Source organism: Anas acuta, unplaced genomic scaffold, assembly GCF_963932015.1.
Source record: "Anas acuta unplaced genomic scaffold, bAnaAcu1.1 SCAFFOLD_193, whole genome shotgun sequence".
Lineage (NCBI taxonomy): Eukaryota > Metazoa > Chordata > Aves > Anseriformes > Anatidae > Anas > Anas acuta.
In genome coordinates, this window is record NW_027076262.1 from 83,887 (window position 1) to 107,617 (window position 23,731).

Below are 23,731 nucleotides of genomic sequence, written 5' to 3' on the forward strand. Positions count from 1 at the left end.
GACGGAAGGGGGAGGGGAGGCGGAAACAGCCGAAGCTTTCCGGAGAGACACGAAGGCGGCGGGGAGGTGAGCGCGGAGCCGGAAAGAGCCGAAGCGTTCCGGAAACAGCCGAAGGGAAGACCCCGGAACGAGTCCCGTTCCTTCCGGACGAACCCGAAGCGCTCCGGGGGGGCTTCGCGAACCCTGTCCGGAAACCTCCGATCCCCCCCCCAGCCCCCCTCAGGCTTCTTTCCGGAGAATCCCGAAGCCGTTCCGGAAAAACCCGAAGTCATTCCGGAGATTCCCGAAGCCGTTCCGGAGATCCCCGAAGCCCCTTCCGTAGAATCCCGAAGCTCTTCCGGAGACACCCGAAGCCTTTTCCGGAACGAGCCGAGAAGCTCTTCCGGAAGTTCCCGAAGAACCTCCCGAAGATCCCCGAAGCCCTTCCGGAAAAGCCCGAACCCTTCCGAAAAACCCCGAACCCCTCCGTAAAGCCCCGAAGCCCTTCCGTAAAGCCCCGAACCCTTCCGGAAAACCCCGAATCCCTTCCGGAAAGTCCCGAAGCCCTTCCGGAAAGTCCCGAAGCCCTTCCGGAAAAGCCCGAAGCCCTTCCGGAAGTTGCCGAGCGGTGCCGGCCGTTGCCGCCGCCTCCTCGCCTCAGCCGCCTCCGTTCCGGGCCCGGCTCCGCCGCCGCCGCCGCCTCCTCCCCGCCGGGGGGGGCCCAGCCCCGGCTCCGCCGCCCCCCCCCTGGCCCCGGTCCCGGCCCCGGTCCCGGTTCCGGTCCCGGTCCCGGCAGGATGATCAAGCTGTTCTCTCTGAAGCAGCAGAAGAAGGAGGAGGAATCGGCCGGAGGCACCAAGGGCACCAGCAAAAAGGCCTCGGCCGCGCAGCTCCGCATCCAGAAAGGTTGGGGGAGGGGGGGGACTGGGAGGGACTGGGAGAGACTGGGGGGGGACTGGGGGGACTGGGAGAGATTGGAGGGGTAACTGGGGGGGAAGTGGAGGGGGACTGGGGGGGACTGGGAGAGACTGGGAGGCACTGGGAGAGATTGGAGGGGTAACTGGGGGGATTGGGAGAGACTGGGAGGGGGACTGGGAGAGACTGGGAGAGATTGGAGGGGGACTGGGAGGGGACTGGGAGAGACTGGGAGGGGGACTGGGGGGTGCTGGGAGGGGTACTGGGAGGGACTGGAGGGGGTAACTGGAGGGACTGGGGGGACTGGGAGGGTGTGGAGGGGTACTGGGAGGGTGACTGGGGGGACTGGGAGGGTGACTGGGAGGACTGGGAGAAACTGGGGGGACTGGGAGGGTGACTGGGGAGTAACTGGGAGGGACTGGGGGGAGACTGGGGGGACTGGTAGGGTAACTGGGAGGGTGACTGGGGGGACTGGGAGAGATTGGAGGGGTAACTGGGAGGACTGGGAGAGTAACTAGGGGGACTGGGAGGGTGACTGGGGGGGACTGGGAGGGGCTGGGAGGGATTGGAGGGGGACTGGGGGGTGACTGGGGGGACTGGGAGGGTGACTAGGGGGGCTGGGAGGGAGGCTGGGGGGACTGGGAGGGCTGGGAGGGTGACTGGGGGGACTGGAGAGACTGGGAGGGTGACTGGGAGAGACTGGGAGAGGAACTGGGGGGTACTGGGAAGGACTTGGGGGGGAAGTGGAGGGGGACTGGGGGTAACTGGGATGAAATGGGGGGGGACTGGGAGAGACTGGGAGGGTAACTCGGGGGGTAACTGGGGGGACTGGGAGGGTGTGGAGGGGTACTGGGAGAGACTGGGAGGGGAACTGGGAGGGACCGGGAGAGACTGGCGAGGTAACTGGAGGGACTGGGAGATACTGGGGGGGGCTGGGAGGGTAACTAGGGGGACCGGGGAGGGACTGGGAGAGACTGGGATAAACTGGGGAGTAACTGGGAGGGAGTGGAGGGGGACTGGGGAGATGACTGGGGGGTAACTGGGAGGAACTGGGGGGACTGGGAGGGTAACTGGAGGGACTGGGGGGACTGGGAGAGTAACTAAGGGGATGGGGGTGGGGGACTGGGAGGGACTGGGGGGGACTGGGAGAGATTGGAGGGGTACTGGGAGAGACTGGGAGGGGGACTGGGGGGGCTGGGAGAGACTTGGGAGGGTGACTGGGAGGACTGGGAGAGACTTGGGGGGTAACTGGGAGGGCAACTGGGGGTACTGGGAGGGGAACTGGTGGGACTGGGGTGTAACTGGGGGGACTGGGAGAGACTTGGGAGGGTAACTGGAGGGAGTGGGAGAGACTGGGGGGGGTGACTGGGGGGGACTGGGGAGGACTGGGGGTAGTGGGAGAGTAACTAAGGGGATGGGGTGGGGGACTGGGAAGGACCGGGAGGGAGTGGAGGGGGACTGGGAGGGTAACTGGGGTGATTGGGAGGGACTGGGAGAGATTGGAGGGGTAACTGGGGGGACTGGGGGGGCTGGGAGGGTGACTGGGGGGACTGGGAGAGACGGGGAGGGGGACTGGGAGGGGGACTGGGAAGGACTGGGCGGGAAGTGGAGGGGGACTGGGGGTAACTGGGATGAAATGGGGGGTGACTGGGAGGATAACTGGGAGGGACTGGGGGGTAACTGGGAGGGTGACTGGGGGGACTGGGAGAGACTGGGGGGGTAATTGGGAGGGACTGGGAGGATGACTGGGAGAGACTGGGGGCCTGGGAGGGTAACTAGGGGGACCGGGGGGGACTGGGAGAGACTGGGATGAACTGGGGGGTAACTGGGAGGGAGTGGAGGGGGACTGGGGGGTAACTGGGGGGACTGGGTTGTGGACTGGGAAGGAGTGGAGGGGGACTGGGGGGTACTGGGAGAGACTGGGATGAACTAGGGGGTAACTGGGAGGGACTGGAGGAGGACTGGGAGGGTTGGGATTGACTGGGAAGGTCTGGGAGGTAACTGGGAGGGAGTGGGGGGGGAACTGGGAAGGACTGGGGGGAGACTGGGTGGGACTGGGGGAGCTGGAGGGGAACTGGGAGGGGACTGGAGTGGGGGACTGGGGGGGGCAGGAGTCCCAGTATGACCCCATTTAATGGAGGAGAGTGGTACTGGTCCCAGTATGGGCGTAGTGGGGGCCAACTGGTCCCAGTATGACCCTAGCGGGCAGCACCCACTGGTCCCAGTACGATCACAGTATAACCCCAGTGCTGGGCCCTCACTCATCCCAGTACAGCCCCATTATGGCACTGGTCCCAGTATGGGGCACGCAGCGATCCCAGTGCTGTCCGCATACTGGTCCCAGTATAACTGCAGCGTGGGTGCGGACTGGGGCTGGTAATGGGCATACTGGGAGTACTGGGGGGGACTGGGGGGGACTGGGAATACTGGGGGGGACTGGGAGTACTGGGAGGGACTGGAATACTGGGGGGGACTGGGAATACTGGGGGGGACTGGAGTACTGGGAGGGACTGGGAGTACTGGGAGGGACTGGGAATACTGGGGGGGGGGAGCAACAGCGCTGCTTTTGGGGGGGTGGCACCAAACTGGGATTAAACTGGGATTGAAATGGGGCCAAACTGGGAGCGAACTGGAACTGAAATGGGATGGCTGAAGGACGCCAAGCCTCAGCGCTCCCAGTACGGCCTTACTGGGAGCACTGGGATGGTGTGGGGAGGGGCTGAGCCCCCAAAATTCGTGCCCCCCCCCCCCCCCCCAGATATCAACGAGCTGAACCTGCCCAAGACGTGCGAGATCGACTTCTCGGACCAGGACGACCTCCTGCACTTCCGCCTCCTCATCTGCCCCGACGAGGTTTGGGGACCCCCCCTCTGCCCCCCCCCATTGTCCCCTCCCCCCTATTGTCACCCCATTGTCACCCCCCGGTCACCCCCTGCCCACCCCAACCCCCTCCTGGGCGTCCCCACCCTCCCCCAGGGTCCTGTGCCCCAAATCCTATATCCGACCCCAAATCCTATATCCGACCCCAAATCCCTTCCTGGTCCTACAAAACCCCTATTGTCACCCCCCCATTGTCCCCCACCCATTGTCACCCCCCCATTGTCCCCCCCCCATTGTCACCCCCCGGTCACCCCCTGCCCCCCCTGTCCCCCTCCTGGGTGTCCCCACCCCCCCCACAGGGGTCCTGTGCCCCAAATCCTATATCCGACCCCAAATCCCCTCCTGGCCCTACAAAACCCCCATTGTCACCCCCCCATTGTCCCCCCCCCATTGTCACCCTCCTGTCACCCCCTGTCCCCCCCGTCCCCCTCCTGGGTGTCCCCACCCCCCCCCCAGGGGTCCTGTGTCCCAAATCCTATATCCGACCCCAAATCCCTTCCCGGCCCTACAAAACCCCGTTGTCACCCCCCCATTGTCACCCCCCCCCCTTTGTCACCCCCCCAGTGTCCCTTTGGGGTCCCCCCATCCCTGCCCCCCCCCCCTCAGGACACCCTCAGGTCCCTTTGGGGTCCCCCCCGCCCCCAAATTTCCCCTATAAACGTCCCCAAAATGCTGCCCCCCCCCCCCCCCGTGACCCCTGTGTTTCTCTTTTAGGGTTTCTACAAGGGAGGGAAATTCGTCTTCAGCTTTAAGGTCAGTCCTGCACCGGGGTGGCCCCGTGGCCACCAAATTGCCCCCCAGGACCACCAAAATGGGCTGGAGGGGGTGGTGGCCACCAAGGGGAACCCGTGGCCACCAAGGGGGGACCCGTGGCCACCAAATTCCCCCCTGGGACCACCAAAATGGGCTGGGGGAGGGTGGAGGCCACCAAGCTGGGACCCGTGGCCACCAAATTACCCCCCGGGACCACCTAAATGGGCTGGAGGGGGTGGTGGCCACCAAGGGGAACCCGTGGCCACCAAGGGGGGACCCGTGGCCACCAAATTCCCCCCCGGGACCACCAAAATGGGTTGGGAGGTGGTGGTGGCCACCAAGTTGGGACCCGTGGCCACCAAGTTGGGACCCGTGGCCACCAAATTCCCCCCTGGGACCACCAAAATGGGCTGGGGGGAGTGGTGGCCACCAAGTTGGGACCCGTGGCCACCAAATTCTGCCCCCGGGACCACCAAAATGGACTGGAGGTGGTGGTGGCCACCAAGGGGTGGCCCCGTGGCCACCAAATTCCCCCCCAGGACCACCAAAATGGGCTGGGGGCCGTGGTGGCCACCAAGTTGGGACCTGTGGCCACCAAGTTGGGACCCGTGGCCACCAAATTCCCCCCCAGGGACCACCAAAATGGGCTGGGGGGGCTGGTGGCCACCAAGTTGGGACCTGTGGCCACCAAGGGGGGGACCCTGCAGCGGTGGCTCCAGGAGGTGGGTGGCCACCGGGACCTGAGCTGTGGCTACCAGAAGGTGACATGTGGCTACCTAGTGGGTTGGGATGGGGACCACGGGGGTGGTGGCCACCGAGAGCGGACCAGTAGCCAAGTGGCCACTGTGTGGCCACCGAGAGGTGACCTAAACATCATAAGTGGGCTGGGGGGGCTTGGTGGCCACCTGGACACAACCAGTGGCCACTCGGTGTTTCGGGACAGGGACCAGGGCTTGGTGGCCACCGAGAGTGGACCAGTAGCCAAGTGTCCACCCTGTGGCCACTGAGGGTTGACCAGTGGCCACTGATTCACCCTAAATATTAGATGTGGGCCCAGGGGGCTTGGTGGCCACCTGGACACAACCAGTGGCCACTCGGTGTGTCAGGACAGGGACCAGGGCTTGGTGGCCACCGAGAGCAGGCCAGTAGCCAAGTGTCTACTGTGTGGCTACTGAGGTGTGACAGGTGGCCACAGATTCAATCTATACATTAGAGAGGGGCCAGGGGGCTTGGTGGCCACCTGGACACAACCAGTGGCCACTCGGTGCGTCGGGACAGGGACCAGGGCTTGGTGGCCACCGAGAGCAGGCCAGTAGCCAAGTGTCCACCCTGTGGCTACTGAGGTGTGACAGGTGGCCACTGATTCGCCCTAAACATCAGGGGTGGGATGGGGGGGCTTGGTGGCCACCTGGACACAACCAGTGGCCACTCAGTGCATTGGGACAGTGACCAGAGCTCGGTGGCCACCAAACCACAACCGGTGGCCACCAACCCACGACCAGTGGCCACCAAACCTCTCCCACCACCCCCGTGGCTTCCCCGCCGCGCCACAACCGTTGCCCGCCCCCTCTGTGCCCTTTGGGGTAGGGACGAGACCCAGGTGGCCACCGCGACCTCCCAGGTAGCCACCGAGCCCTTTCTGGTAGCCATTCCCCCCCCCCGCAGGTCGGCCAGGGCTACCCCCACGACCCCCCCAAGGTGAAGTGCGAGACCATGGTCTACCACCCCAACATCGACCTGGAGGGCAACGTCTGCCTCAACATCCTCAGGTGGGCTACCAACCCCCCCGGGGTGGCTACCAACTTTTTCAAGGTGGCTACCAACCCTTTGGAGGTGGCCACCGCCCCCGTTTCTCCAATTTTTTCCCTTTTTGGGGGGAAAAGGGGGTAAATCGTGCCCCCCCCGTCCCCGACGGGTCACAGGGGGGGTAGGGGGTGGCCGTGGCTACCAGGTTGGTGGCCTTGGTGGCCACGGTGACGTCAGGTTGTGTCCCCAGAGAGGACTGGAAGCCCGTCCTGACGATAAACTCCATCATCTACGGCCTGCAGTACCTCTTCCTGGTGAGTTTTTTGGGGGGGGGGGCACGTTTTTTTGGGGTGGGGGGCAACCGGCGTGGTTTTGGGGTGGCCCCCGGGGACGTTTTGGGGTCCCCGGGGGGGGTTTTGGGGTCCCTGGGAGGGTTTTTGGGGGCACTGGGGTGGGTAAAGGGCCTCCGGGGGGGGGGTTTGGGGGGTTCTGGGGGGGTTTTGGTAGCCCTGGGGGGGGAAATTTGGGGTTGGGGGGGGGTTGAAGGGGTTTGGGGGATTTTGGGGGGGGGGTTTGGGGGATTTGGGGGGGTTTGGGGGTCCCCTGGAGGTTTTTGGGGTCGCTGGGGTGGGTAAAAAGCCCCCTGGGGGGGAATTAGGGGGCGTTTTGGGGGGTTTTTGGTAGCCCTGGGGGGGGCAATTTGGGGTTTGGGGGGTTGAAGGGGTTTGGGGGATTTGGGAGGGGGGTTGGGTAATTTGGGGGGGGGATTTGGGGGTCCCCTGGAGGATTTTGGGGTCACTGGGGTGGGTAAAAAGCCCCCCAGGGGGGAATTAGGGGGGGTTTTGGGGGGTTTTTGGTAGCCCGGGGGGGGGCGATTTGGGGTTGGGGGGGGGGTCGAAGGGGTGTGGGGGATTTGGGGGGGATTTGGGGGGGGTTTGGGGGTCCCCTGGAGGTTTTTGGGGTCCTCTGGAGGTTTTTGGGGTCGCTGGGGTGGGTAAAAAGCCCCCTGGGGGGGAATTAGGGGGGGTTTTGGGGGGTTTTTGGTAGCCCTGGGGGGGCAATTTGGGGTTGGGGGGGGGTTGAAGGGGTTTGGGGGATTTGGGGGGGGGGTTGGGGGTCCCTGGGAGGGTTTTTGGGGTCGCTGGGGTGGGTAAAAAGCCCCCTGGGGGGGAATTAGGGGGGGTTTTGGGGGGTTTTTGGTAGCCCTGGGGGGGCAATTTGGGGTTGGGGGGGGATGGAAGGGGTTTGGGGAATTTTGGGGGGGGGTTGGGGGATTTGGGGGGGGGATTTGGGGGTTCCCAGGAGGTTTTTGGGGTCGCTGGGGTGGGTAAAAAGCCCCCTGGGGGAGGGATTGGGGGGGGTTTTGGGGGGTTTTTGGTAGCCCTGGGGGGGGCGATTTGGGGTTGGGGGGGGGTTCGAAGGGGTTTGGGTAGTTTGGGGGGGGGGGGTTGGGTAATTTGGGGGGGGATTTGGGGGACCCCTGAAGGTTTTTGGGGTCACTGGGATGGGTAAAAAGCCCCCTGGGGGGGAATTAGGGGGCGTTTTGGGGGGTTTTGGTAGCCATGGGGGGGGAATTTGGGGTTGGGGGGGGGGTTTGGGGGATTTGGGGGGGGGGATTTGGGGGTCCCCTGGAGGTTTTTGGGGTCCTCTGGAGGTTTTTGGGGTCACTGGGGTGGATAAAAAGCCCCCTGGGGGGGGGATTGGGGGGTTCTGGGGGGGCCTCAAAAAATATGGGGGGGGGCGTTAATGAGCATCAGGGAATATGGGGGGGTAAAGGGGGGGTCATAAAAGGGTCCATGGGGTTTGGGGGGGCATTAAGGGATTGGGGGGGGGGCATTAAAGATTGGGGGGGTAAAAAATGGGGGGGGGTAAAAATTTGGGGGGGCTTAAAATGGGGGGGAAATGGGGGGGGCATTAAGGGAATGGGGGGGGGGGTTGTAGGGGCCAATTAACCCTGGGGGGGGGCAATTAACCCTAAGGGGGGCAATTAATCCCTGGGGGGGGATAATCACTGGGGGGGGGGCACTTCATGCTCCCTCCCCCCTTGTGGGATTTCCCCCTGCCCCTCCCTTATTATTTTTTCAAAATTTTCCCTTTTTTTAAAAAAAAAATATATATTTTTTTTTAATTTTATTTTTTTATTTTTTTAATTTTTTTAAGTTTTTATTTTTTTAATTTTTTTATTTTTTTAACTTTTTTCAATTTTTTTATTTTTTTATTTTTTTTCAATTTTTTTAGTTTTTATTTTTTATTTTTTTAATTTTTAATTTTTTAATTTTTAAACTTTTTTCAATTTTTTTATTTTTTTTACTTTTTCATTTTTTTATTTTTTTAACTTTTTTCTTTTTTTTAAATTTTTTATTTTTTTTAACTTTTCAATTTTTTTAAATTTTTTTAATTTTTTCATTTTTTATTTTTTTAACTTTTTTCAATTTTTTTATTTTTTTATTTTTTTAATTTTATTTTTTAAAACTTTTTTCAATTTTTATTTTTTTTAAACTTTTTTCATTTTTTAAAATTTCAATTTTTTTTATTTTTTTTATTTTTTTAATTTTTAACTTTTTCAATTTTTTAATTTTTTTAACTTTTTCATTTTTAATTTTTTTTATTTTTTTTAACTTTATTCAATTTTTATTTTTTTTTTTTAATTTTTTAAACTTTTTTCAATTTTTTTATTTTTTATTTTTTTTTAATTTTTTAAATTTTTTATTTTTTTTAAATTTTTTTAACTTTTTTCATTTTTTTTATTTTTTTTATTTTTTAACGTTTTTCAATTTTTTTATTTTTAACTTTTCTCAATTTTTTTTAATTTTTTTAATTTTTTCAATTTTTCATTTTTGTATTTTTTTAAACTTTTTTCAATTTTTAAAAATTTTTTAAATTTTTTCAATTTTTTTCAATTTTTTTTATTTTTTTATTTTTTTATTTATTTTTAATTTTTTATTTTTTTTATTTATTTTAATTTTTTTTTAATTTTTTTTTTTTTTTCAAATTTTTTTTTAATTAACTTTTTTTGTCCCCGTTCCCCCCCCGCAGGAACCCAACCCCGAGGACCCTCTGAACAAGGAGGCAGCGGAGGTTCTGCAGAGCAACCGGCGCCTGTTTGAGCAGAACGTGCAGCGCTCGCTGCGGGGGGGCTACGTGGGGGCCACCTACTTCGAGCGCTGCCTCAAGTAGCCCCCCCCCAATTCCCCCCCCCCCCCGTATTTTTTTTCACCTCCCCCCCCCCCTTTTTTTTTTTTTTTTGCCCCCCCCCCCCCCCCAAAAAAAAATCCCCTCCGCCCCCCCCTATTTATTGCCCCCCTGGGGGCGGGGGGGGCCCCCTCCTTTCTGTCCCCCCCCCTCCCAGTTCCCCCCCCCCCCCCCCCCCCTTTGTGGGTGATTAAAGGGCGATGGTAACGAGCGGTGCCCCCCCCATCTGTGCTTCGTTTTGGGGACTGGTTTATACTGGTTTGTACTGGTCTGTACTGGGAGGGGGTGGGGGGGGGCAGGGGGGTTCAGGGAGGGGTTGGTGGGACCGGTTCCCGCTCCCAGTGCGACCAGTTTGCGTTCCCAGTAAGCCCAGTTCCCTGTCTGGGGGCTCCCAGTATGCCCAGTTCCCTGTCCAGCAGCTCCCAGTATGCCCAGTTAAAGGTCTTGGCATGCCCAGTTCATAGCCGCTGTATGCCCAGTTGCCCATCCCAGAGCTCCCAGTATGCCCAGTTCCCTGTCTGAGTGCTCCCAGTATGCCCAGGTCCCTGTGTGAGTGCTCCCAGTATGCCCAGTTACCCATCTTAGCACACCCAGTATGCCCAGTACCCTCTCCCAGAGCTCCCAGTATGCCCAGTTACCCATCCTAGCACATCCAGTAACCCCAGTTCCCTCTCCCAGAGCTCCCAGTATGCCCAGTTCCCTGTCTGAGTGCTCCCAGTATGCCCAGTTCCCTCTCCCAGTACACCCCAGTATACCCACTGCCTCCCAGTCTCTCTACCCAGTCCCCCCAGTCTGCTCCAGTTCGCACCCAGTGCTCCCCAGTACACCCAGTGCCTCCCAGTATGCCCCATTTCCTCACCCCAGTGCCTCCCAGTGTGCCTGGTCCTGCTCCCAGTGCCTCCCAGTACCTCCCAGTATGTTCTCCTGCTCCCCAGGTGCCCCAGTTCCTCGTCCCAGTGCTCCCAGTATGGCCCAGTTACCCATCTTAGCACACCCAGTAACCCCAGTTTCCTCTCCCAGAGCTCCCAGTATGCCCAGTTCCCTGTCTGAGTGCTCCCAGTATGCCCAGTTCCCTCTCCCAGAGCTCCCAGTATGCCCAGTTAGCCATCTCAGCACACCCAGTAACCCCAGTTCCCTCTCCCAGAGCTCCCAGTATGCCCCAGTTCCCTCTTCCAGAGCTCCCAGTATGCCCCAGTACCCTCTCCCAGTGCTCCCAGTATGGCCCAGTTCGCCCCAGTGGGTGTGACGTGCGCTGATTTTTCTGCGCCCAGTACAACCCAGTATATCCCAGTCGGTCCCAGTGCCCTCCCAGTCTGTCCCAGTATCTCCCAGTATCCTCCCAGTCCTCCCAGTTCCCCAGTCCTCCAGAGGCCCCTGTGGAGGCCGGAAGTGCCGCTCTGGCCCAACTCGTCTCTCCCCACGGAAAGGAAGTGACGTAGGAGAGGGGGGGGGGACAACATTGACTTCCGGGAGGGCGGGGTCGCGGTACTGGCCCCCCCTCGTCACGTGACCAAGCGCCTGGTGACGTCACTGCATTGGCGGAAGTGCTGGGAGAGCCCGGGAGAGGCCGAAGGAGCCGGGTGAGGGCCCGGGGGCCGCCCCCGGGGTCATAGAGAGGGGCCGGGGGGGGGGGGGGGCCAGAGGGGCCCGGGCCCGGGGATCATAGAGACGAGGGCGGGGCGGGCTAGAGGGGCCCGGTACCGGGATCATAGAGTTGAGGGAGGGGGCCTAGAGGGGCCCGGGGATCATAGAGACGACGGAGGGGCGGCCTAGAGAGGCGCAGGGATCATAGAGACGAGGGAGGGGGGGCTGGAGGAGCCCGGGACCGGTGGGATCATAGAGAGGCGCGGCCGGTACCGGAGTGACCATAGAGAGGCCTCCGGGCGGGTAGAGAGGACTTCCGGGTTGAGGGCTTAACCATAGAGTCGGGGGGGGCTTAACCATAGAGTTGTGGGCCCCGAGACCATAGAGAGGGACCATAGAGAGGGGCGCGGTGGGGGCTGGAGGACCCCGGGGGGCGGGGCTTGAGCTCCTCGTCCGGTGATTGGCTGAGGGGGAGGAGGGGGCGGGGCTTCTTGTTGCCATGGCAACGGGGCGGGGCCTGGGGGGGGCCTGGGCCTGCCCCTGGGGGGTATCGGGGGGGTACTGGGGGGGCAAATAAATGCCCCGGGGGGGTAAATAAGTGCCCCTGGGGGGTGTGGGGGGTAAATAAATGCCCCTGGGGGGTAAATAAATGCCCCTTGAGGGTCTTTTGGGGGTAAAAAAGTACCCCAGGGGGGCAAATAAAAGCCCCTGGGGGGGGAGTGGGGTAAATAAATGCCCCTGGGGGGTCTCTGGGGGGTGGGGGGGGGGTAAATAAATGCCCCTCGAGGGGTTTTGGGGGGTTAAGAAGTGCCACAGTGGGGTAAATAATTGCCCCTGGAACGGATGGGGGGTAAATAGATGCCCCAGAGGGGTAAATAATTGCCCCTGGAGGGTGTCTGGGGGGGGTGGGTGGGGTAAATAAATGCCCCTCGAGGGGTTTTGGGGGGTAAATAAGTGCCCCTGGGAGGGAGGGGGGGTAAAAAAGTGCCCCAGTGGGGTAAATAATTGCCCCTGGGAGGGAGGGGGGGGGTAAATAAGTGCCCCTGGGGGGTAAATAGATGCCCCTGGGGGGTAAATAAATGCCCCTTGAGGGTCTTCTGGGGGTAAATAAGTGCCCCAATGGGGTAAATAATTGCCCCTGGGTGGGGGGGGGTAAAAAAATGCCCCGGGGGGGTGTAAATAAATGCCCTGGGGGATATGGGGGGTAAATAATTGCCCTGAGGGGGTAAATAAATGCCCCTGGGGGGTAAATAGATGCCCCTGGGGGGTTCCCCTTGGGTATCCCCCTCGTGTCTGCCCCCCCCTTTTCTTCGTGCCCCCCCCCCCCCCGTCCTTGTCCCTCCTCTTCCTCCCTGTCCCCGTCCTCGTCCCCCTCGTGGCCCCAAATCCCCCTCCCCTGGGCTGTTTCCCCCCCCGTGTCCCCCATGTCTGCCCCCCCGTGTCCCCATCTCACCCCGTGTCCCCTCCAGGTCCTTGTCCCCGTGACCACGTCCCCACCTCCCTGCCACTTCCATGTCCCCCCTCCCCGTGTCCCCAGTGTCCCCAATATTCACGTCCCCCATGACCAAATCCCACGTTCCCCGTGTCTGTCCCCCCCCCCATGTCCCCGTGTCCGTCTGTCCCCACGTCCCCACGTCTTTGTCCCCAACGTCCCCGTCCCCAATTGTCACATCACCCTGGCCAAGTGTCCCTTGGGCTGTCCTGTGTCACCTCCCTGTCCACATCTTCCCCTTGTCCCCTCCAGCTCCACGCCCCCACGCGCGTGTCCCCAGCACCGTGTCCCCAGTATTTGTGTCCCCATCCCCATGTTTGTGTCCCCGTGGCCATCATGGCCTTGTGCCCGCAGTGTCACCGTGACCACCATGGCCACCAAGTCCCCATGGCCACCTTGTCCCCATGGCCACCTTGTCCCCATGGCCACCACATCCCCATGGCCACCACTTCTCCATGGCCACCTCATCCCTGTGTCCACCACGTCCCCATGGCCACCATGTCCCCGCATCCACCTTGTCCCCATGGCCACCACGACCCCATGGCCACCACATCCCCGTGTCCACCTTGTCCCCATGGCCACCTTGTCCCTGTGTCCACCATGTCCCCATGGCCACCATGTCCCTGTATCCACCTTGTCCCCATGGCCACCACGTCCCCATGGCCGCCACGTCCCCATGGCCACCTCATCCCTGTGTCCACCACGTCCCTGTATCCACCTTGTCCCCATGTCCACCTTGTCCCCATGGCCACCACATCCCCATGGCCACCATGTCCCCGCGTCCACCTTGTCCCCATGGCCACCACATCCCCATGGCCACCTTGTCCCTGTGTCCACCACGACCCCATGGCCACCATGTCCCCGCATCCACCTTGTCCCCATGGCCACAACGTCCCCGTGTCCACCGTGTCCCCACATCCACCACATCCCCGTGTCCCCCACGCCCCCGCTCTCCCATCTCCTGCCCCCTCCCTGTCCCCACCGCCTCCCTGATGTCCTTGTCCCCCCGTCCTTGTCCCCAGGCGCCGCTGCCACCATGGACCTGCTGTTCGGGCGCCGGAAGACGCCGGAGGAGCTCCTGCGGCAGAACCAGCGGGCGCTGACCCGCGCCATGCGCGAGCTCGACCGCGAGCGCCAAAAACTCGAGGCCCAGGAGAAGAAAATCATCATCGACATCAAGAAGATGGCCAAGCAGGGCCAGATGGTGAGGGGGGACAGAGCTGGAGGTGGAGGAGACGTGGAAGGGGTTTGGGGTTCTGCAGGGTGGGCTGCGGGGACCCTACTAGGGACTGGGGAACGTGGTGGGGACGTGGGGTCCGTGGGGATTTTATTGGGGGCCAGGGAATGTGGTGGGGACGTGAAGGACCCCAAGAGATCACACTGGGGACATGGGGACCCTACTGAGGACCACGGAATGTGGTTGGGGCGTGAAGGACCCCAAGAGACCGCAGTGGGGACATGGGGACCCTACTGGGGGCCAGGGAATGTGGTGGGGACGTGGAAGACCCCAAGAGACCGCAGTGGGGACATGGGGACCCTACTGGGGGCCGGGGAATGTGGTGGGGACGTGGAGGACCCCAAGAGATCGCAGTGGGGACATGGGGACCCTACTGGAGACCAGGGAACGTGGTGGGGGTGTGAAGGACCCCAAGAGACCACAGTGGGGACATGGGGACCCTACTGAGGACTGGGGAATGTGGTGGGGACGTGGAGGACCCCAAGAGATCGCAGTGGGGACATGGGGACCCTACTGGAGACCGGGGAATGTGGTGGGGACGTGGAAGACCCCAAGAGACCGCAGTGGGGACATGGGGACCCTACTGAGGACTGGGGAATGTGGTGGGGACGTGGAGGACCCCAAGAGACTGCAGTGGGGACATGGGGACCCTTCTGGAGACTGGGGAAGGTGGTTGGGACGTGAAGGACCCCAAGAGACTGCAGTGGGGACATGGGGACCCTACTGAGGACCAGGGAATGTGGTGGGGACGTGAAGGACCCCAAGAAACCGCAGTGGGGCCATGGGGACCCTACTGGGGGCCAGGGAATGTGGTGGGGACGTGGAAGACCCCAAGAGACTGCAGTGGGGACATGGGGACCCTACTGAGGACCAGGGAATGTGGTGGGGGCGTGAAGGACCCCAAGAGACCACAGTGGGGACACGGGGACCCTACTGAGGACCAGGGAATGTGGTGGGGACGTGGAAGACCCTAAGAGATCTCAGTGGGGACATGGGGACCCTACTGGGGACCGGGGAATGTGGTGGGGGTGTGGAAGACCCCAAGAGACTGCAGTGGGGCAACAGGGACCCTACTGGGGGCCAGGGAATGTGGTGGAGGCGTGAAGGACCCCAAGAGATCGCAGTGGGGACATGGGGACCCTACTGGGGGCCAGGGAATGTGGTGGGGGTGTGAAGGACCCCAAGAGACCACAGTGGGGACATGGGGACCCTACTGGGGGCCAGGGAACGTGGTGGGGGTGTGGAAGACCCCAAGAGATTGCAGTGGGGCAACGGGGACCCTACTGAAGACCGGGGAACGTGGTTGGGGCGTGGAGGACCCCAAGAGACCACAGTGGGGCAATGGGGACCCTACTGAAGACCGGGGAATGTGGTGGGGACGTGGAAGACCCCAAGAGATCACACTGGGGACATGGGGACCCTACTGGAGACCGGGGAACGTGGTTGGGGACGTGAAGGACCCCAAGAGATTGCAGTGGGGCAATGGGGACCCTACTGAGGACTGGGGAATGTGGTGGGGACGTGGAGGACCCCAAGAAACCACAGTGGGGACATGGGGACCCTACTGAGGACTGGGGAACGTGGTTGGGGCGTGAAGGACCCCAAGAGATCGCAGTGGGGACATGGGGACCCTACTGAGGACCAGGGAATGTGGTGGGGGCGTGAAGGACCCCAGGAGACTGCAGTGGGGACATGGGGACCCTACTGAGGACCAGGGAATGTGGTGGGGACGTAGAGGACCCCAAGAGATCACACTGGGGACATGGGGACCCTACTGGGGGCCAGGGAATGTGGTGGGGACGTGAAGGACCCCAAGAGACCGCAGTGGGGACATGGGGACCCTACTGAGGACTGGGGAATGTGGTGGGGACGTGGAAGACCCCAAGAGATTGCAGTGGGGACATGGGGACCCTACTGAGGACCGGGGAACGTGGTTGGGGACGTGAAGGACCCCAAGAGATTGCAGTGGGGCAGTGGGGACCCTACTGAGGACCAGGGAACGTGGTTGGGGCGTGAAGGACCCCAAGAGATCGCAGTGGGGACATGGGGACCCTACTGAGGACCAGGGAATGTGGTGGGGACGTGGAGGACCCCAAGAGACCACAGTGGGTCCATGGGGACCCTACTGGGGGCCAGGGAATGTGGTGGGGGTGTGAAGGACCCCAAGAGACTGCAGTGGGGCCATGGGGACCCTACTGAGGACCAGGGAATGTGGTGGGGGCGTGGAGGACCCCAAGCAGCTACAGGTGGACCAGGAGACCACGGAGATGGCGCTGGGCCTGTGAGGGGACACAGATGGGTCCCTGGAGGTGTCCCCAGGCTTCTCGGGGGGGCTTCAGGGCCACCAAACATGTGTGTCCCCCCCCTACACGCACCCCAGGACGCGGTGAAGATCATGGCGAAGGACCTGGTGCGGACGCGGCGCTACGTGAAGAAGTTCATCACCATGCGGGCCAACGTCCAGGCCGTGTCCCTCAAGATCCAGACCCTCAAGTCCAACAACTCCATGGCCCAGGCCATGAAAGGGGTCACCAAGGCCATGGCCACCATGAACCGCCAGGTGGGTGCCCGCGGGGGGCGTCCTCAAGCTCTTGGGTGGCCACCAAGAGCTCTCCAGGGGTGGCCATGAGGATGTTCTTGAGCCCGTGGCCACCAGGAACTCTCCAGAGGTGGCCAAAAGGATGTCTTTGAGCTTGTGGCCACCAAGAGTTCTCCAAGGGTGGCCGTGAGGATGTCCTTGAGCTCTTGGGTGGCCACCAAGAGCTCTTCAAGGGTGGCCATAAGGATGTCTTTGAGCCTGTGGCCACCAAGAGCTCTCCAGGGGTGGCCGTGAGGATGTCCTTGAGCCCATGGCCACCAGGAACTCTCCAGGGGTGGCTGTGAGGATGTCCTTGAGCTCTTGGGTGGCCACCAAGACCTCTCCAAGAGTGGCCGTGAGGACGTCCTTGAGCCTGTGGCCACCAAGAGCTCTCCAGGGGTGGCCATAAGGATGTCTTTGAGCCTGTGGCCACCAGGAACTCTCCAGGGGTGGCCGTGAGGATGTCCTTGAGCCCGTGGCCACCAGGAACTCTCCAAGGGTGGCCGTGAGGATGTCCTTGAGCTCTTGGGTGGCCACCAAGAGTTCTCCAAGGGTAGCCATGAGGATGTCCTTGAGCCCGTGGCCACCAAGAGCTCTCCAGAGGTGGCCGTGAGGATGTCCTTGAGCCCGTGGCCACCAGGAACTCTCCAGGGGTGGCCGTGAGGATGTTCTTGAGCCTGTGGCCACCAGGAACTCTCCAGGGGTGGCCATGAGGATGTCTTTGAGCCCGTGGCCACCAAGAGCTCTTCAAGGGTGGCCGTGAGGATGTCCTTGAGCCCGTGGCCACCAAGAGCTCTCCAAGAGTGGCCATGAGGATGTCCTTGAGCTCGTGGCCACCAAGAGCTCTCCAGGGGTGGCCATGAGGATGTCCTTGAGGCCATGGCCACCAAGAGCTCTCCAAAAGTGGCCACGAGGATGTCCTTGAGCCCATGGCCACCAAGAGTTCTCCAAGAATGGCCATGAGGATGTCCTTGAGCCCGTGGCCACCAAGAGCTCTCCAGGGGTGGCCATGAGGATGTCCTTGAGCCCGTGGCCACCAAGAGCTCTCCAAGGGTGGCCATGAGGACATCCTTGGGCCTGTGGCCACCAAGAGCTCTCCAAGGGTGGCCATGAGGACATCCTTGAGCCTGTGGCCACCAAGAGCTCTCCAAGGGTGGCCATGAGGATGTCCTTGAGCCCGTGGCCACCAAGAGCTCTGCAGGGGTGGCCGTGAGGACGTCTTTGAGCCCGTGGCCACCAAGAGCTCTCCAATGGTAGCCGTGAGGATGTCCTTGAGCCCGTGGCCACTACAGGGTGACCTGGGGATGTCCCCAAGACTGTGGCCACCATAAGGTGCTCCGTGGGGTTGTCCCCAAGGTTGTGGCCATCACAGCCTGTCCTGAAGTAGCCACAGGGATGTCTTGGAGAGCGTGGCCACCTCGAGTTGCCCTGGGCTAGCTGTGAGGATGTCCCCAAAGCCATGGCCACCACCAGCTGCTCTGGGGGGACATCCTGGTGGCCACGGTCACCCCCAGCTGCTCAGGGTGGCCATGAAGATGTCCGTGGCCACCACGAGCTGACCGAGACCCAAGGCCGTGGCTACCAGGAACCACTTTGTGGCCACCGAGAGCTGGCCAGCCGTGTCCCCACGTGCCACCAGCTGTGTCCTGGTGTGTGTCCCCCCCCCCAGCTGAAGCTGCCGCAGATCCAGAAGATCATGATGGAGTTCGAGAAGCAGGCGGAGATCATGGACATGAAGGAGGAGCTGATGAACGACGCCATCGACGACGCCATGGGGGACGAGGACGATGAGGAAGAGAGGTGGGGGTCGTGGGGGTCACGGGGGGACATTGGGGTCGTGGGGGGGACACAAGGGGATATTGGGGTTGTGGGGGGGGCACGTGGGGACATTGGGGTCATGGGGGGGACACGAGGGGACATTGGGGTCATGGGGGGGACACAAGAGGACATTGGGGTCATGGGGGGGACATGAGGGGACATTGGGGTTGTGGGGGACATGAGGGGACATTGGGGTCTTGGGGGGGCACATGGGGACAGTGGGGTCATGGGGGGGACACAAGGGGACTTTGGGGTTGTGGGGGGGACAGGAGGGGACATTGGGGTCGTGGGGGGGACATGAGGGGACATTGGGGTCATAGGGGGGGCATGTGGGGACACTGGGGTCATGGGGGGGACACAAGGGGACATTGGGGTCTTGGGGGGGCATGTGGGGACATTGGGGTTGTTTGGGGGACACGAGGGGACATTGGGGTTGTGGGGGTCACAAGGGGATATTGGGGTTGTGGGGGGGCACGTGGGGACATTGGGGTCATGGAGGGGACACAAGGGGATATTGGGGTCTTGGGGGGGACACGAAGGGACCTTGGGGTTGTGGGGGGACAGGAGGGGACATTGGGGTCATGGGGGGGCATGTGGGGACATTGGGACTGTGTGGGGGACACAGGACATTGGGGTCGTGGGGGGGATATGTGGGGCTTTGGGGTTGTGGGGGGTCACAAGGGGACATTGGGGTAATGGGGGTGCACGTGGGGACTTTGGGGTTGTGGGGGGGCATGTGGGGACATTGGGGTCATGGGGGGGGACATGTGGAGACATTGGGGTTGTGTGGGGGACACGAGGGGACATTGGGGTTATGGGGGGGACATGAGGGGACATTGGTGTTGTGTGGGGGAAAAGAGAGGACATTGGGGTCATAGGGGGGACATGAGGGGACATTGGGGTCATGGGGGGGATATGTGGGGCTTTGGGGTCATGGGGGGGCATGTGGGGACATTGGGGTCATGGGGGGGACATGAGGGGACATTGGGGTCATGGGGGGACACGAGGGGACATTGGGGTCATGGGGGGGACATGAGGGGACATTGGGGTCATGGGGGGGACATGAGGGGACATTGGGGTTGTGGGGGGGACATTGGGGTTGTGGGGGGGACACGAGGGGACATTGGGGTTGTGGGGGGCATGTGGGGACATTGGGGTCATGGGGGGAATACATGGGGACTTTGGGGTCATGGGGGGGTCACAAGGGGATATTGGGGTCATGGGGCATGCGGGGGGACCTGGGGGGCTGTGGCGGGGATCTGGGGGTCCAGGGTGGGGTCAGGGGTCAATTTGGGGTCCCGGCGTGACCTCTGACCCCCCCTTCTTGTCCCCCCCCCAGCGACGCGGTGGTGTCCCAGGTACTGGACGAGCTGGGGCTGACCCTCACCGACGAGCTGGCCAGTGAGTGGGGCTGGGGGGGGGGGCCGGGGGGGCGGATTTTGGGGGGGGGGGGGGGGGTCAGGAAGATCGGGGGGGGGCAAATGGGGGGGCTGGGGGCCATTTTGGGGGTGTTTGGGGTTTTTTAGGGGATCTGGGGGGGTTTTGGGGAGCGTTTTTGGAGGCCTGGGGGGACATTTTGGGAGGGGGTGGGGGGCTATTTGGGGGGCATTTTTTTGGGGTCGGACCCCCTGACCTTTGACCTTTTTGCCCCCAGCCCTGCCCACCCCGGGGGGGTCGCTGGCGGCGGGGGAGGGGCGGGCGGCCGAGGCCGCCGCCGCCTTGGCCGACGCCGACGCCGACCTCGAGGAGCGGCTCAAGAACCTGCGCCGGGACTGACCTTTGACCTCTGACCTTTGACCTTTGACCTCCGACCTTTGACCTCTGACCTCTGACCTCTGACCCCCACCAGCGACCTCCACCCCTTCTCCTTGCCGCCCCCCCCCCCCCCAAATCCCTGGAGCTGCCCTGCGCTGATTTCTGACCTTTGACCTCTGACCTTTTAGGGACTCGTGGCCCCCCCCGACCCCTTCCGAGGGCTGACCCATGACCTCTGGTGACCCGTAACCCCCCCCCCCAATGACCTTTGACCCTGCCCAAATACCCCAGAGGGGGGCATCTCCAACACTACAGGGCCTCACCCCCCCCCCGGGGGTATTTGCACCCCCCCACAGGGGCTTTGCCCCCCCTTTTTTGGGGTAATTGCCCCCCCTCTTTTATTTTTGCCCCCCCCTTCTTTTTTTTTCCCCCCTTTTTTTCTGGGTTATCGACTCTTTTGGACTATTTGCCCCCTCTCTGGGCTATTTGCCCCCCCTCTCTGGGCTCTTTGCCCCCCCCTTCTTTGCGTTATTTGCCCCCCGCCGGGGTTATTTGCACTCCCTCCTGGGGGGTATTTGTCCCCCCCCCCCCCCCAACCCCCCCAGATGGGGCAGTTGAGTTGAAACGGGGCAATAAAGGCTGCACGTTGGGACCTGCCGCCTCCCCCCGCTGCTTCCTGGGGCCCCCAGTGCCTCCCAGTAAGGGACTGGGAGCACTGGGAGGAGGGGTGGTGTTGGGGGGGGGGGATTCTCTGTTGGCTGCTATGGGGTTGGGCACCAGTGGGACCATGGCTCCGTGTCCGACAGCAAGCCACCGAAGAGCACGTTTCTGTGCTAAAAAACAGCATTTTGGGGCAACAAAGAAGATGCTGGATGAGATCGGCAGCTGCGGCCCCATTTTGGGGTGAAAACTCTGCAAATTGGTGCATCCCAGCTTGCACAGACTTCTCTTTTCAGGGGGAACCCCCCCCATATTTAGCATCCCTGGTGGATCGGGATTTTGGGTGTGATTTCTGATGCTTTCCTCTTCTGAAGGTGCGAACGCAGCGGGTCTGGAGCAGAAAATGAAGCTTTTTGGTTCAAAAGTTAAAAATAGCGATTTACGTTGTTTTCCCACAAGCGACGACTTCTGACTGATTTTTGGTGTGAGACGAGCTGGTTTTGGTGCCTGCGGAACCTGGCAATGGGCATTTTGTGCTGCTTGAGGCTGCTTTTTAGGTGCCAACGTGGTTTTCCCACTTGGAAAAAAAAATGCTAAATTTCTGCAGAAAACAGAAAATTTGCTGGTTTCTCAATAATTGCCAACCCCCTTTATTATTTTTTCTTTTTTTTTCTTTTTTTTTCATTTATTTGCACTTCTCGTTCAGACTTTGATCTGTTCCCTGGAGCGCGCGCCCCCAGGTGAGCACGGCCATGCTAGAAAACACCACTCTGCTCCAGAAGTGACCCCAAAAAGGACCTAAATCACCCCAAAATAACGGGATTTACGTTGCGGTGACATTGGAGGTTGGAGCAGAGGCAAGGTAGGGAGCGTGGAGAACGACCTCAACGCCTGTTGGGTGTGCGTTGAGCCTGATGGGTGAAGAACCCAAAATGGTTGGTTTTAGCCCCAAAATGGGGAGTTTTTTTTGAGCCTTGTTGGAGCAAGTGCCTGTCCTGTGTGAGGACAGGATGGTTTGAGCCATCGGGGTGGGTTTGACGGGACGGGAGGAGGATGCGTCCGTGGGGTTGTCGAAATAAATGTTTCTTTATCAAAAATGTATTTTATATTTATTTTAAACATTTGTGTATCGCATCTTTTTTGTATGTTTTCACGTGTTTCGCACATTTATGTCCAAATTTGTGTATATTTAATTCATAGCCTCTGGAGGTGGCTGGCAGGATGCTGACATACAAGGTACGACTCTTCGCTGGGTGCATTTTGGGGCATTTTGGGGCATTTTTGACCATTCTGAAGACATCCCCAGCTCCCAGAAAATAGCTACTAAAAATAATAAGAATAATTTTTTGGAAAAAAAATGCCGTTTTGAGCGAGTGCTGCGTTGCGTTTCCCAGCCTTCCCCCCTAGATGGTTAAAAATTAAAGCTGTGTCAACACGGGCAGGTGGAATTTTAACCCTAAAAACGAGGGGAAAAAGGGTTGGGTTGGGATTTGGTTGTGACCTCCGGGTCCGGGTGCCACCGTTGGGGACGTTGGGGACGTCCTCGATGGGTGCCACCTCCCTCGGTCCTCCCTACAGCCCTGCCTCGTCGCTGCCCTCCTCTTCCTCGTCCAAGCTGGTGGAGCTCCTGGATCGCCGCCGGTGGGAAGGAAACTTCTCCAGCACCTTGGTGAGTCCTTGGTCTCGTCCATCCCTACGTCCTCCAACCCATTTTCACCCCAAAAAAAACAAAAAATGTTGGCGGAGGTCTTCTTTAGCATTTTCTTGGCCACCTCTGATGGTGCAGCCATGGAGCTGGCCACATCCCCGGTGGGGAATTTCTTCACCATCCATCCAGCAGAGTTGGAGGGTTGGAGGCATCTCGGTCGCATCTTACATGACCAATTTTTTAATTTTTTTCCCTAAAGACCCCAGCTGGAACCTTAACCAGAAGGCTGAAGGCAAGGCGAGATCTTCCCACCTGGAATGGGTGGATTTCGACGGCGCGCTGCCCGCCGACACCGTGTCCAACTGGAACAACTACACCAAGACGACGGAGTACGTCTGCTCCACCGAGGAGGACGGTTGCAACACCGGCGCCTACGTCCCCGGCCGGGGCCCGTTTTGCTTCTACGCCTTCTGGCAATCCGAGCACCGGGTGTCCAAATTCAAGCTCTTGGTCAACAGAGGGAATTTGGAGGCGTTGCGTTGGGTGGACGACTCCTTCGGTGACGTGCCCGAAAACGCGGTGGAGGGCTGCCCCTCCGTCGATATCTACGTCGGTCGGAACCGGTACGGTTTGGGGAAGGTCTCCAAGGACCAGCGGGCTTTCTTCGTGGTGGTGGACCACAAGGAGGTTTGGTTCAAGTGGTACCAAGTCCTGGCTGTCCAAACGGGCCCGGCAGACGTCACCATCTCGGACGTCCGCTACAACACGAGCGAGGCGGTGGGGCGCGGGGAGGACGTCACCTTGAGGAAGACCACGGTGACCAACGAAGGCTGCCGAGGGACGCGGGAAGAGGTGGCCTTGGAAGAGGCCGCCGTGGTGATGCACGACTGGGAGCTGGACCAGAAGGTCTTCTCCACCATCCGCGGGGCGCTGCGAGCCGCCCCCTTGGCCTTCAACGGGACAAACTGGGAGGCCACCAACGTCACCAGAGTCAACTGGGTGGGACGAGCCACCACCGGCGAGTACGTGGTCCATACCCGTAACGTCGAGGTGCAGATGCGCCCCCGTACGACGTGCACGGTGGCCCTGGTGGGACGCCAGGTGGAGGTCCGCGTCCCGTTCACCGCCTGGTTGTCCCGTGATTTTGGTGACGGCCAAGTGCACCGCGTGGCCGTGACGGGGGTGGCCCGCAGCCGGGCGGTGGTGGACGTCCAGGCGGGCGTCGAGAAGTGCTCGCCCCTCGCTGGTTCCTCGCCGTGCCGGGGGTAGCGGTCGATGAGGAAGGTTGGTGTAATGCAAAACGTTTTTTTTTTCAATTTTCAATTTCAATTTTTCAATTTTTTCAATTCAATTTTTCAATTTTTTCAATTCAATTTTTCAATTTTTTCAATTTTCAATTTTCTTCCAATTGGCGTCTTTTGAAGTAGGCAATTTCTACCCTTTTGTTGTTTTTTTTTTGTTTTGTTTTGTTTTGTTTTTTCTCAAAAACCCACA

At 60.1% G+C, this 23,731-nt stretch overlaps 3 protein-coding genes across 5 annotated transcripts; all 3 read left to right on the plus strand.

The window, feature by feature from the left end:
* The first annotated feature begins 44 nt into the window (after nt 1-44).
* Nucleotides 45-9,531, plus strand: UBE2M (ubiquitin conjugating enzyme E2 M). 2 transcript variants are annotated; one of them, XM_068668668.1, is made up of 6 exons: nt 74-885; nt 3,653-3,747; nt 4,489-4,527; nt 6,193-6,296; nt 6,524-6,587; nt 9,310-9,531. In XM_068668668.1, exons 1-6 carry the CDS (start codon nt 777-779, stop codon nt 9,448-9,450), a joined length of 552 nt encoding a protein of 183 aa, XP_068524769.1. In that variant the 5' UTR covers nt 74-776; the 3' UTR covers nt 9,451-9,531. The 2 variants fall into 2 exon arrangements, with proteins under 2 accessions (XP_068524768.1, XP_068524769.1); XM_068668667.1 differs by lacking the exons at nt 6,193-6,296; nt 6,524-6,587; nt 9,310-9,531 and adding exons at nt 4,804-5,125; nt 5,286-5,307 and having other exon boundaries at nt 45-885; nt 4,489-4,549.
* Nucleotides 9,532-10,892: 1,361 nt separating this feature from the next.
* CHMP2A (charged multivesicular body protein 2A) lies at nt 10,893-21,708 on the plus strand. The gene is made up of 6 exons (XM_068668669.1): nt 10,893-11,045; nt 13,564-13,745; nt 16,159-16,338; nt 18,026-18,156; nt 19,514-19,575; nt 19,829-21,708. The coding sequence occupies exons 2-6, from the start codon at nt 13,578-13,580 to the stop codon at nt 19,948-19,950; spliced, it is 663 nt and encodes a 220-aa protein (XP_068524770.1). The 5' UTR covers nt 10,893-11,045; nt 13,564-13,577; the 3' UTR covers nt 19,951-21,708.
* On the plus strand, nt 21,228-23,731 carry LOC137849169 (natterin-3-like). 2 transcript variants are annotated; one of them, XM_068668666.1, is made up of 4 exons: nt 21,228-21,329; nt 21,790-21,825; nt 22,168-22,258; nt 22,497-23,731. In XM_068668666.1, exons 2-4 carry the CDS (start codon nt 21,811-21,813, stop codon nt 23,504-23,506), a joined length of 1,116 nt encoding a protein of 371 aa, XP_068524767.1. In that variant the 5' UTR covers nt 21,228-21,329; nt 21,790-21,810; the 3' UTR covers nt 23,507-23,731. The 2 variants fall into 2 exon arrangements, with proteins under 2 accessions (XP_068524767.1, XP_068524766.1); XM_068668665.1 differs by having other exon boundaries at nt 21,311-21,451.

Excerpts from the sequence above, each read along its gene's own strand:
- UBE2M (XM_068668667.1), top strand. The coding sequence starts at position 777 with ATGATCAAGCTGTTCTCTCTGAAGCAGCAGAAGAAGGAGGAGGAATCG. Across the intron at positions 886-3,652 it reads GCAGCTCCGCATCCAGAAAG|ATATCAACGAGCTGAACCTG; the intron begins GTTGGGGGAGGG and ends CCCCCCCCCCAG. Across the intron at positions 3,748-4,488 it reads TCCTCATCTGCCCCGACGAG|GGTTTCTACAAGGGAGGGAA; the intron begins GTTTGGGGACCC and ends TTTCTCTTTTAG.
- CHMP2A (XM_068668669.1), top strand. The coding sequence starts at position 13,578 with ATGGACCTGCTGTTCGGGCGCCGGAAGACGCCGGAGGAGCTCCTGCGG. Across the intron at positions 13,746-16,158 it reads TGGCCAAGCAGGGCCAGATG|GACGCGGTGAAGATCATGGC; the intron begins GTGAGGGGGGAC and ends CACGCACCCCAG. Across the intron at positions 18,157-19,513 it reads GAGGACGATGAGGAAGAGAG|CGACGCGGTGGTGTCCCAGG; the intron begins GTGGGGGTCGTG and ends TCCCCCCCCCAG.
- LOC137849169 (XM_068668666.1), top strand. Across the intron at positions 22,259-22,496 it reads GAAACTTCTCCAGCACCTTG|ACCCCAGCTGGAACCTTAAC; the intron begins GTGAGTCCTTGG and ends TTTTCCCTAAAG.